Raw genomic sequence first — 13303 nt, forward strand, 5'->3', positions numbered from 1 at the left:
ACTTTTTAGAGACAGTCGCATTTTATAAATCTCTTACTACTGCAAGTCAATTTCTAAAACTTGCTTACTTAAGCCAAAATCAATTTTCTTGCTTTTCTTGCTCTTAGGTATGATTGTCGCACAGAAAATTGCATAGTTGCAGTTGCGACTTTTTTGCGACAATTATATGATAGAAAAATTGGTAATTGCTTTTATAAATGCCCCCCTAAAAGAGTATATTAGAATATATAGCATGGCCAGGTACAAAGTTATATCATGGCCAATAAGGGATATACATGGTCTGCAATAATACTCGGGTTGGCATTGGTATTTAATCCACACATGGGTAACAAAGAATCCTTAGAATATGTTCCCATGGCAGAATTCTGCCAGATATTCCATCGTTATTTACTGTACATTTATTTCAATGGGATTCCGCTGTCTTATTCACACATCAATCATCAGTCTTATGATCTCATTCAGATCAGTTTATATTTTGCTGAATTACGTGGCGTAATCCCATTAAAGTCAATGGGGCTTGAATTTCGGTGGAATTCTGTGTCCTGAAAATACGAGCTTTGCTGAATGGAATTTTTGTGGATTTGTGGAAATTACGCCATGTGAACAGAGCCTTATGGGGAAAGTCTTTGTGGGAAAACAATGACTTCATCTCCACCACCACCAGGTTGTAAGCATTGACCAGTGGTATTTGGCTAGAGCTACACTGCAACTTTTTGTAGCGTTACAAGACATCTGCAGTGTATATGTAACAGTATACATGCAGTGCATCGCTGTGGACTGCAGCTGTACCTTCAGAATCAAAGTGTCGAGTGATGTACATTCCATGCACTCTTCACAGTTTGGCATGGAGGGGCACAGCTCACTCAAGCACTGAACTTGCTAGGTGTCTTGTGGTTGGCTCCTCCTGATGTGGGCCGTGTCTCTCCTTTGAGTGCGTTGGACGAGCATTACTGGAATGACACTTTAAGATCAATCTTGCACCACTACGAAAAGTCCCAGTAAAGCCCTGGCCTAACTTGGAACTCCTAAGCCCCATTACAAACCTAACAAGTATAAGGTATATTACAGGAAGGGGGCTTTGGGTTTTCTCATGCACAAAGACCACCTAACCCTTGCACTCCTTATAGCTAGACCCCTGCTATTGTCGAAACCAAGAGAAATCTATATATATATATATACATCTGGTTCTTTACAAAACTTGGACCAACCATCTGCATTTTTAACACAGCATGTAGTGTTTTTCTATTCTTCAGCCGTTTTGGCAGTGTCAGGTCTACTGCCATAGCTCATCGTAGCTTTCAGTTCTTATTCAGTACAGTAGGTCATGATGAGCCACATTATAGGGAAAAACAGGACAAAAAACACAACCAGTTACAACATACAGATTGCCAAACAGAAAACTGCAGTGTGACACATGTAAAGTGTCAGTAATAATAGACAACTTGCTCAAAGGCCAGTTTTTATAGAGAAGGACATGGGGGGTTATTTATCATTCTATTTCTTTTTTTGGTTTACATTTGCGATTTTCTGTTAATTTCGCGCTATTTGCAGGGGGGTTTTTTTTTTTGCATTCTAAAATCTGTCATTTTGAGAGAGAGAGAGAGAGAGAGAGAGAGAGAGAATAATAATGTTTAAAGACATTAAAAAAAGTAAAAAAAAAATTAAAAAAAAGGGCAAAGGAAATGTAAAGCACTTGTCCAAATGAAACAATCAGATACATTTTTTAAGGTACAGGTATAAGGAATGGTAAAGATATAAGAAACAATAAGACTGTCAGCAATGGTCACCATCTCACGATATAATGTGCCCAAGTTTAAACAAATATCCGACAAAGTGATCATAACAAAATAAAAAAAAAGTGAAAGGTTAAAAAATTAATATCTGTTCAATGAAAACATCCGTCTCTCGAACAATTAAGTTATTTTTTTTCCTGGGCTGCGGCAAGGTAAACGACTATTCCAATGTGAGGGGGACTCTCTTTGCAGACCTTCTTTTAGACATGAATTTGCCTTAATATTAAAACTAAAACAAATAAAGCCAAACACACAGACAAACAAGCTCCTCAGAAGCAGGGTAGACGTGATCTGAAAGTGACAGTAGAAAATGATCCGGGTGCAGATCTGCGCGAAATCTATCATGGATTGTCAATGCGACAATATGATAAATTTGGAGCAGCACCACCAATAAAAAAAAAAAACACACCTAGAAAAAACAACAAAAATGATCTAGCCAACACCATTATTGATAAATAACCCCCATAGTACCAAAAACTTATGTGATCCTGATCCTGGCCTAATGCCAGTTATTGGAGGATTATTAAAAACACTAGGACCTCTCGGGTGCCACAAGTGCACAAGCGTGTCTACAGATGCCAACGGCTAGGAAACCACATGGAGAACAACGATGTAGCTTATCCACTGCAATGACCTTTGTATTACTGTTACGTTGTTGGGTTACTGGACATCTTTATTCAGTCTTATTCAGAGCTTTTGACTGCTCAGAGAAATATACCGGATGCTCCCTTGACTTTTTGGGTTTGGAGGATGTTCTCCATTATCTCTAGAGACATGGAGGTCAGCAAATTTTAATAAACAAAACCGGTTCACACCACGATTTTCTATACAGTTTTTGGATATTTTTTTTTTTCTTAAATCATATGCAACCGTACAGAAAACCGTGCCCATAGACTTTCCATTCAAAACCGTATGCACCACAATGTATACGGTTGTCTCCGTTTTCCCACCACACAGTTTTTTACTTTTTTTTCTGGACAGAAAACCGTGGCCTACCACGGTTTTTGGTCCAGGTGAAAAACCTTGTTGACCCGTATATGTTCTGTTTTTTTTAACATGGGAGTCAATGGGAACCGTACAGACCTGTATGTGCCTACGGTTCCATGCAGTTTTTACCATACGGTTTTTGACTTTGCACAGTTTTTTTTTCTTGGAATTTCAATCAAACAATTGAAACTTTATTCATAATGGAGTGAAAAGTTCAAAACGTATACGTTTTTTTTTTTCTTAAAAAACGGATGCAACCAGACATCATTTTTCAAACCGTCTACGGTTTACAGATAAAACTTTGTACACACATTTTGATACAGTTTAGTCAGGTTTTGAGGAATCCGTTTTTTTTTTTTAATCCAAAACCTGATAAAAAAAACTGTATTGCAAAAACGTGGTGTGAGCCAGAACAATTCAGATCACATTTCCTCACAATTCTGGTGTTGGTTGTGAATCATAACTGAACCTCTAGACCGCACTGCCTACATCATTGGTTGTTTACTAGAGATGAGCGACTTACAGTAAATTCGATTCGTCACGAACATCTCAGCTCGGCAGCTGATGACTTTTCCTGCATAAATTAGTTCAGCTTTCCGGTGCTCCGGTGGGCTGGAAAAGGTGGATACAGTCCTAGGAAAGAGTCTCCTAGGACTGTATCCACCATTTCCAGCCCACCGGAGCACCTGAAAGCTGAACTCATTTATGCAGGAAAAGTCATCAACTGCCGAGCCGAGAAGTTTGTGACGAATCGAATTTACTGTAAGTCGCTCATCTCTAGTTGTTTTATATATTTGCAGTGATGGTGAGGTGTACACACTAAAGACAATGGTGTGCTCTTATTAGCATGATGCTACAAGGAAACATTTGGAGAATTTTATAAAGCAAAAAAATGCAAAAAAAATAAAAAACAACTGCACGTTCAAGATACATTTCAAGAATATACAAATGTAGCAGAGCTGACATGACAAAATCTCTGTGCCAATGGATTGTCTTCGAGAAACACAAGATTGTCCCTGGGTACTGAGTGCAGAGCAGGCATACCAGAGATAACTGGCTGTGCCCGTGGGTGACTCGTGGAGGATGGGCACCAAACAAATTACTTGGGCACAACATTTTGTTACAGAGCTCTTAAATGGAACCATTTATTTGTCTGTAGCTGAAAATGTCCATGTTTTTCCTGTCAATAGAAAAATGAGGAAGGCATTAGAAATAGACAGACGGGTAACTAGGCAAAAACGACCGAACATAATCGTTCAATCCGTTCATCATAAGAAGAAAAGGAGCAATAAGAGATAAGGATACAGAGTAAGAACAGATTTCTGCACTAGTTCTGTCCTACTCATTCCTGAGAAGACCACCCCCTTATCCATATAGGGTTGCCACCTGGCCAGTATTTGACTGGCACAGCCGGTATTTTGGCCACCCTGCCGGAATTTTTATATTAAATATACCGGCCATGCAATCCAACCAATCCTCCAACTCCCGGAATGTTGCACCATATACTATACCAGTGTTTTCCAACCAGAGCTCCTCCAGCTGTTGCAAAACTACAACTCCCAGCATGCCCAGACAGCCAACGGCTGTCCAGGCATGCTGGGAGTTGTAGTTTCCTAACAGCTGGAGACACCCCTGGATGGGAAACACTGACCTTTACTATATACTCCTATATAGTCCAACATGCTGGGTGTTGTAGTTTTTCAACAGCTGTAGGCACCCCTGGTTGGAAAACATTGACCTATACTATATACTCCTATATAGTCCAACATGCTGGGTGTTGTAGTTTTTCAACAGCTGTAGGCACCCCTGGTTGGAAAACATTGACCTATACTATATACTACTATATAGTCCAACATGCTGGGAGTTGTAGTTTTGCAACAGCTGGAGGCATCCTGGTTGGAAAACATTGACCTATACTATATACTACTATATAGTCCAACATGCTGGGAGTTGTAGTTTTGCAATAGCTGGAGGCACCCCTGGTTGGGAAACACTGACCTTTACTATATACTCCTATATAGTCCAACATGCTGGGAGTTGTAGTTTTGCAACAGCTGGAGGCATCCTGGTAGGAAAACATTGACCTATACTATATACTACTATATAGTCCAACATGCTGGGAGTTGTTGTTTTGCAACAGCTGGAGGCACCCTGGTTGGAAAACACTGATCTATACTATATACTACTATATAGTCCAACATGCTGGGAGTTGTAGTTTTCATTTTGGGCAGCTGCTGAGCCACAGGCTGTATCAGGGCATGCTGGGAGTTGTATTTAGTAATTAACTGAAACTCCCAAATACAATTAAAAAAAAAAAAGAAAAAAGTCACATCAAGACAAAAATGGTACTGTTAAAAACCACAGATCGGGGCACCAAAAAATGAGCCCTGAAACAGGCCCGTATAAGGAGTAATAAAAAAGATATAGGGGTCAGAATTGGACAAAATGTTCCTTGCATCTGTGTATCCTGTGATATTATGCATATATAATTAATTATGCACATTAAAGGGGTTATCCAGTAAAAAACTTTTTTTTATATATATATATATATCTCAACTGGCTCCAGAAAGTTAAACAGATTCGTAAATTACTTCTATTAAAAAATCTTAATCCTTTCAGTACTTATGAGCTTCTGAAGTTAAAGGGGTATTCCAGGCAAAAGCTTTTTTTTATAAATACCAAATGGCTCCGGAAAGTTAAACAGATTTGTAAATTACTTCTATTAAAAAATCTTAATCCTTCCAATAGTTATTAGCTTCTGAAGTTTTCTGTCTAACTGCTCAATGATGATTTCACGTCCCGGGAGCTGTGCATGATGGGAGAATATCCCCATAGGAGCTGGACAGCTCCCGGGTCGTGAGTCATCAGAGAGCAGTTAGACAGAAAACAGCAACTCAACTTCAGAAGCTAATAACTATTGGAAGGATTAAGATTTTTTAATTGACATAATTTACAAATCTGTTTAACTTTCCGGAGCCAGTTGATATATAAAAAAAACGTTTTGGCCTGGAATACCCCTTTAATGTTGTTTTTTTTCTGTCTAAGTGCTCTCTGATGACACGTGTCTCGGGAAACGCCCAGTTTAGAAGCAAATCCCCATAGCAAACCTCTTCTAAACTGGGCGTTTCCCGAGACACGTGTCATCAGAGAGCACTTAGACAGAAAAGAACAACCTTAACTTCAGAAGCTCATAAGTACTGAAAGGAGCCAGTTGATATATATATAAAAAAGTTTTTACCTGGAATACCCCTTCAACATGGCCGGTATGTTTTTTACAAGAAGGGTGACGACCCTATATCCAGACCATATATCTTATGACAGCTTTCAGTTCCACATTTATTATGCATTCCTTGATTTTGGGTGGTGGTCTCAAAGAGGTTTTATTTTATATCTTTTTTTATATTAACTGTGTATTTGACATATTTTTGCTTTAAAGTGTTTAATGTTATGTGTATGCAGTGAATCCATATGTTTTCATGTAGTGGCCATATATTAAATATACATAACAATATGGAAGTTATATTTTGCTTATAGGACTATATAACCCAGATCTGTTGACCAGTCATTTTTGTTCTTTTATTTCAGCGCTGCAAGGACAGAGTGAATGCATTGGCTATCTCTGTGATGAACATGTGGCCAGGTGTGAGGTTGCGGGTAACCGAAGGATGGGATGAGGATGGCCACCATGCCCATGATTCCCTACACTACGAAGGACGTGCACTTGACATCACAACCTCAGACCGAGACAAAAGCAAATATGGCATGTTGGCTCGCCTTGCAGTTGAAGCTGGCTTTGACTGGGTGTACTATGAGTCGAAAGCCCACATTCATGTCTCTGTGAAAGCAGGTATCATTTGACTAGATAAAGAACTTGGCTATGACTACTGTATATCTACAGCTCTACGCACATCATGTTTTCTCTTCATGGTATATTTCGGCCACCTATTATAAAAGGCTTCCAACTTGGGCTTCATTCAGATCATAATTTGTGTCCCCAAGACACGTCTACGGCACAGGCACAGGTTCCATTCATTTCAATGGCCTGAGCATAATCAGCTAGTGACTACGTTTGAGTATTTTTTAAGCATTTCCATGTTTTGGGTCAGATTGAGAAGCTCATTACTTTTCCGTGTGAGACAAAGCTCGGATACATTCAGTAAATGACCCAAAATAGTCACAAGCTGACTACATTCGGGGTCATTGAATTGGGCCCGTGTCTGTCCCAGCACTAATATGCCAGCTTTTTTTTTTTAAGGCAAGTGGTGTATTCCAGCTCACTCCCACAGGTGCACCCGGACTGGACTGGATCGGTCCACACAAATAGCAAGAAGAAACAAGATGTCCAGCGCAGATTCGTGAAATGGAACTTCTTTATTCAAACATCATGGTTGCCATAGGAAACACACAGGATTCAGTAAAAGTGATGCGTTTCGGCCCGTGAGGCCTTAGTCATACGTATGTTTGAATAAAGAAGTTCCATTTCACGAATCTGCGCTGGACATCTTGTTTCTGCCAGCTTTTTTAGTTTCCCCCATATACATGCCTCAAAGGCATACTGATGTGAAGCTAGCCTTATACTGCACCATAAAGACAGGAGGGCCATTGGGTTTAATAGGTCAAATGTAGCAAACTAGTGACTATGCTCAGTTCAAATTCAGATCGCATGCGTTTATTTAGTATTTAGACTGAAAAGTGGACAACCCAAGCCCTTTGATCACTTCATTGGTTGGTGAAGATGAGGTTTGACTAGAGTTGAGCCTACTCTCCATTCAGTCATATACAGCAACAGGAGAATACAGCAGCACACTGCTAGCACAAAGATATAGATGAAACAGGAGTATATAGATAAAACATGAGTATATAGATAGAACATGAAAAGCTATATAGCTGTAATGCAATAAATGAAGATATGAAACTATGAAATTATGAGGTACGTAGCTTGAAAATTTGGCGCCAAATAGCGTGGACCGTCCAACCACGGTAAAGTGACCTCATTCTGGGACGGACCCTACACTGTGAATATGCCTCTGTGTGAACAGTGCAGCAGGCATTGCAAGGTCTGAAACATCCAAGGCACCTTATATACACCTAATAGAGATGGGTGGGGTGGGTGGTGCTATTTGGCTCCAAATTTGCAAGCTAAGTACCTCATAATTTCATAGTTTCCTATCTTCATTTATTGCATTACAGCTGTATAGCTTTTCATGTTCTATCTATATACTCATGTTTTATCTATATACTCACGTTTTATCTATATCTGTGTGCTGCTGTATTCTCCTGTTGCTGTATATTTAGCCCAGCAGCCTGCACCTGCAAGCCAGGTCTTTACAATAGTTTGGAATTAATAGTGCTGGCCAACTTATTCTTTGGTTGCATTCAGTCATATAGAGAAGCTGAGATATGGGTTGAATTAGCTTTACAAGGGGCGCTTTCAGGTAAATGAGGGCCAGCTCATGTTTAGCGCAGCCACTAAAATCATTGTTTTAGTGCCTGCTGTTGTAGAGGAGAAAGAGAAAATAACATTTAGTAGAATTTGTATTTGTTTAGATCTCGGCTCATTCTGGGTTTAAGAATCCAGTGGGAGGTCCTAATAAGTGATTAATAGCCATGCTTATACACAGAAGGCTGTCAATCACAGATTAGGCTATTTTGGCTTCAGAGGAACCCGGTTCCCGGTGCTGAACGACCAGACAGGTGTGTAGATTCAAGGTAAGTTTATTGACCAGAATGCAACGCGTTTCGCTGCGCATGCGCAGCGAAACGCGTTGCATTCTGGTCAATAAACTTACCTTGAATCTACACACCTGTCTGGTGGTTCAGTGCCGGGAACCGGGTTCCTCTGAAGCCAAAATATCCTATGGTCATACCTATCCCGGAGGGCAGCAGATGATCTACCTACCTTACATGCCTTTTTGCATTGTTGTGTATGTGCCTACACAACCACCCAGGGTGAGCAGTACATTTATACATTAAACTCACACCGTGGGTACAAACAATACTATATTCTATGGAGCGCTTATCCCTTTCCTTCAATCACAGATTAGGACCGCCCACTGGACTCCTAACTTATAACCCAGAATTTACAGACGTTTAATTGAATACATTACTACTTCTATTAAATCTTTTCCTATAATTATATATATCAGCCCATCCTGCTCTATAACACGATTCCTACAGATTAGACTGCATTTCCAATGTGGCAGGTTCCCTTTAAGGTGTATCTACCAGTTTAGGTTTTTATATGCATTTATGTGGGGGAACGGTTTCCTAAAGGAAAAACACCAAGAATAATAGAAAAAACACTCGAGAATTTACACTGCTGGTTTTGTAGAAGCAAAATGTAACAGTAGATGCACTTTTATGTGTATTCATTACTTGTTCCAGTCTAGTAGACAGTGGGAGGTTTTACCTTGAGGAGATGTAACACTGTATCGCTTCATTATACAGCAATGAAACCATTAATACTAGATTGTGTGTACTGACTGTAAAGAGACTATTTGACTTCATTTCTCTTCACACCTCTCTGTACCTTTTGCATTATATCACCAACATTTCACGTTACTCCCTTTGTTGTCTTCTCGGTCCTCTTAGTCACTTTTTGTCCTTTCATCTCTTGTTAGTTCTCACTATTGTTTTCTCTTAATTACCTCTCAAAAAAATTCACTTTTTTTTTCACACTTACCTGATGAAATTGGGGAATGAAACACTAAAAACAATTAGACATCACTCACCAGTAGTTTTTTTTTTTTTATATCAGGTAAGTTACAATCCAAAGTGGCAGGTGAGGTGTAGATGCAGTTAACTAGTGTAAATACTATTTCACAACCGTGACCTTAATAGCATTAACAAATAGAATTTTGTATGAGAAAATAGTGCAAATAGGAACAGTACTTGCACCTATTAAAACAATACATTTATCAATGTTTGCTTATGTATTCTTTTTTGTTAGTAATTTTTTCCTTACTTTTTTATTGCTTATGTGTGACTTATTTATCACCTGGTTTCAGCCTGTTGATAATTTTCTTTCACGTAAGCAATTTTTCCTTTTTTACTTTGGTAGTAGCTTTTTCTGCTCCATGTTTGAGCTGGAGTAAATTTAGTCAATTTTTAACCCTGTTGCGACTTTTTTTGGCGCAGTTGCGACTGTCGCAGTTAATAAATACCTGACTACCCATAGTTCATTTTAAAATTATTACTACGTAGTTAATTTTTGGAAAACTTGCTTTTCTCGCTTTCCAGTCAAAATGTCGCACAAAAATCGCGTAGTCGCAGTTGCGACAATTTTGCGACAATTATGATGGTAAAGAAAACCTGACTAAACCCGTTGATAAATGTCCATAAATAAGTTTACTTTTCTGGTCTTATTTTGTTGGTTTTGTGGTAGAATAGTGGTGTATACATCATTACGGGTACTATTACATTCATAAGTCTAAAAATGTGTTTCCCAAGTGAGGTCCTCATGTCCCCCCCAACAGGTCATGTTTTCAGGATTTCCTTAGTCTTTCACAGGTCATATCGTTTTTGTCAGTGCATCAGGTATCACCACAATGATATCACCTGCAAAAGACTAAGGAAATCCTGAAAACATGACCTGTTAGGGCCGACTTGAGGACCACACTTGGGAATCACTGTTCTAAAACATATTTGCAGTGTATCTTTAATTTCAGGTAATTTTTCAAGATAAGCTGTCCTGTGAATGTACATGAGAAAAAGCACTATTTCTGGTCATTATATATTCTGGCATTCTCATCAGACTTCTGCTCTCTCTTTCTTCAGCTTCCCCTGAGAAAGTGATTGGAGCCTACCTTCTACCCTCTAAGTGGTTGAAGTATTCTATTCATTGCACACACACACTTAAGTGGATCCTACTCTTCTGTGCCAGCAGCATGGCAAGCATTTTAGAGCAGTAGTGAACAGTCTAAGCTGTGACCCATGCTCTGGGGTGAGATCTGTTACTTAAAGTTAGTGTGCATAATGTCTTTGCACCCTCTCTGTGCCTTTCTCTCTGCCTCTGCTCTCTAAACAACTCATTTCCACTTTCATCCCACTCCTCACCCCTCCCTTCTCTATAGACTTGCATGGGCATCACATAATCTGATATCTCAGAGAGCTGTTTTTTCAGAGTGAATGAAAGTTTTATGGGGGAGCTTGATACAAGGAGAAAGAAGATCTTTTTTCTGAGGACTTGCATTGCATTGAGGGGACATCTACAAGACAGAGCAGGGCATGATAAAACAAGTTGTAAAGATGCGTCCCCTTATAGGAGTAACCCACATCACTGGTTACTATTTGTTTCACTATTTTGTTACAAGGTTTATGCATTTTCTCATCACGTTTTCCCCCTTAAATCAAATGTATTGCAATTGTATTTTGACATGTACCTATCTTCTCTTTCAGACAACTCCTTAGCAGTCCGCTCTGGGGGCTGTTTTCCTGGCACTGCCATGGTTAGCCAAGCTGGTGGTCAAAGAAAACCTCTTTCTGAGATTCAGCTTGGTGACAAGATCCTCACTACTGATGAGAAAGGAACAGTGACAACAACTGAAGTCTTGTTGTTTTTGCACAAAGACCTAGATAAAGTGGCCACCTTTGTTGTTATAGAAGCTGAAGGACATCCCTATAAGCTACGATTGACGCCGCACCATCTACTTTTTGTAAGCAAACAACTACGGGCAGGTTTCCTCCCCATTTATGCCCATCATGTTCAGGTGGGAGACTTTGTTCAAATTTACACCAATGGCACTCAGCTTATGCCATCGAAAATTGTCAATATTTCTATACAAGAACAAACAGGAGTTTTTGCTCCTCTGACTTCCCATGGTACACTACTAGTAGATGGCATTTTAACCTCTTGCTATGCAACTATTGAATGGCATGACTTAGCACATAGAGCATTTGCTCCTCTGAGATTCCTTTACAACATGTTCTCCATATTTCCCAATTTTGTAGACAGTAATGGAATTCATTGGTACTGCCACTTCCTCTATGTGCTGGCTAAGAAAGTTCTCTGGTGGGACATGCCGTGAAGTGTGGTTTATTGGGTTGGCTAACTTAGAAATGCTGCTGAAGTACGGTCTTATAGACCTATAGTGACTTCTATCTTGTGCTTCCTTTATGCTGCCGAAGCTCAATAATCATAACACATGCTCTATGGCTCCAAAGGTCCTCACTTCCCAAAGTCAGAAAAGCTAAAGAATAAAGATCATGTTGTTCAGATGGACCAGCAGAATGTCAAATGCATGTTAAGAAGCTGCCAGCTTACCTTTGCGGATAACGGATGATGGTCATGTTAAAAAAAAGTAAGAGGACAAGAGGATGGTCAGAAAGTACATTTTTGATCAGTCGTAGAAGATGATAGGTTGCATTTAACTATTACACATCCTGGCCTGTTCAACCTGTTAAAGATCCCATGAACATCCCTTGGTGGAATCCATGTAACATGTAACTAGGGTTGATACTGATTTTATATTAGATCTGAAAAATTACGTTTTTGAAGAATCTGCTTAACAGTAAATAACCGGCATTAGACTTTACTGCTGGTGGGATGACCATCTACTTACAAGTAACTGCCTTCATTCCTCGTCTGGCCTGGCACGACATTCTTCATCCACTGACTGCCCTTGCATGACGTCATGTACTTCTTTTATTCCAGCAGACATGCATGCATACATCTCCAAGTATGTTTAGCTGCAAACCGAAATCTGTAAACAAGAAACATAGGAGGTAACAAGGTCATCGTGCACTGATTATTTATTACTTTTATTCAATAACTGCTATGATCTTCCAGTATGTGCGCTAACCAATGGAGGATTCCTACTGAACTTGTGTGAATGCAGGATTCCAACTACACTGGGTGATACAGAGCAGTAAAGCACAATGCCCGTCTACAGAATTGTTATATACATCATTAATATTTATGTTGATTGTATTCAATGACAGATCTAAATATGTGACCAATCAAAGTTGTTATAAGGGAACTACACCCATGACATACGCAGCTTCGGTGTTTGGGACATTCCCATTCACTGGTAACCATCAATTATATCCTGTTTCTAAGTAAAGTAGCCAAGAATTATTTAAAGAACAAACAAACAGATTTTGCTAAATATATTTTTACTGATAGTGTCCCTGTCATAAACCAAAACTTCTGATATGTCATAAAGACTGTCAAAAGTTTTCATCGGTCGGAGTTCAGCTGAGCACTTCTCTCCGGTCTAGTAATCGATATTAATAGAGTAGCACTCCTGCACTCACCGAGACAATGCTGTCTCTGGGCTTCCATTGGAGACTTCCCAAGGACGGGACGGCAGATACAGCTGGGAGCGCTCTAAGCGCTCCCAGCTGTATCTGCCGTCCCGACCGTGGGAAGTCTCCAATGGAAGCCCAGAGACAGCATTGTCACGGTGAGTGCAGGAGTGCTACTCTATTAATATTGATTACTAGTACCTGATTGGAGTTACATATATCTCCTAGCACCACCGCGGGTCAAATTTTTTCTCTGGGTCCACGATCCATCCTCATTT

At 39.7% G+C, this 13303-nt stretch overlaps 1 protein-coding gene across 1 annotated transcript in view; it reads left to right on the forward strand.

The window, feature by feature from the left end:
• Nucleotides 1-13034, forward strand: part of DHH (desert hedgehog signaling molecule) — an 84242-nt gene extending 71208 nt beyond the window's left edge. The window contains exons 2-3 of the mRNA XM_056562214.1: nt 6366-6627; nt 11178-13034. Coding sequence (XP_056418189.1) covers nt 6366-6627; nt 11178-11806 — 891 coding nt within the window. The 3' untranslated portion in view covers nt 11807-13034. The remainder of the gene's footprint in view (nt 1-6365; nt 6628-11177) is intronic.
• The last annotated feature ends 269 nt before the right edge of the window (nt 13035-13303 follow it).

The sequence above is a fragment of the Hyla sarda genome, chromosome 2 (genome assembly GCF_029499605.1).
Source record: "Hyla sarda isolate aHylSar1 chromosome 2, aHylSar1.hap1, whole genome shotgun sequence".
NCBI classification, from domain to species: Eukaryota; Metazoa; Chordata; class Amphibia; order Anura; family Hylidae; genus Hyla; species Hyla sarda.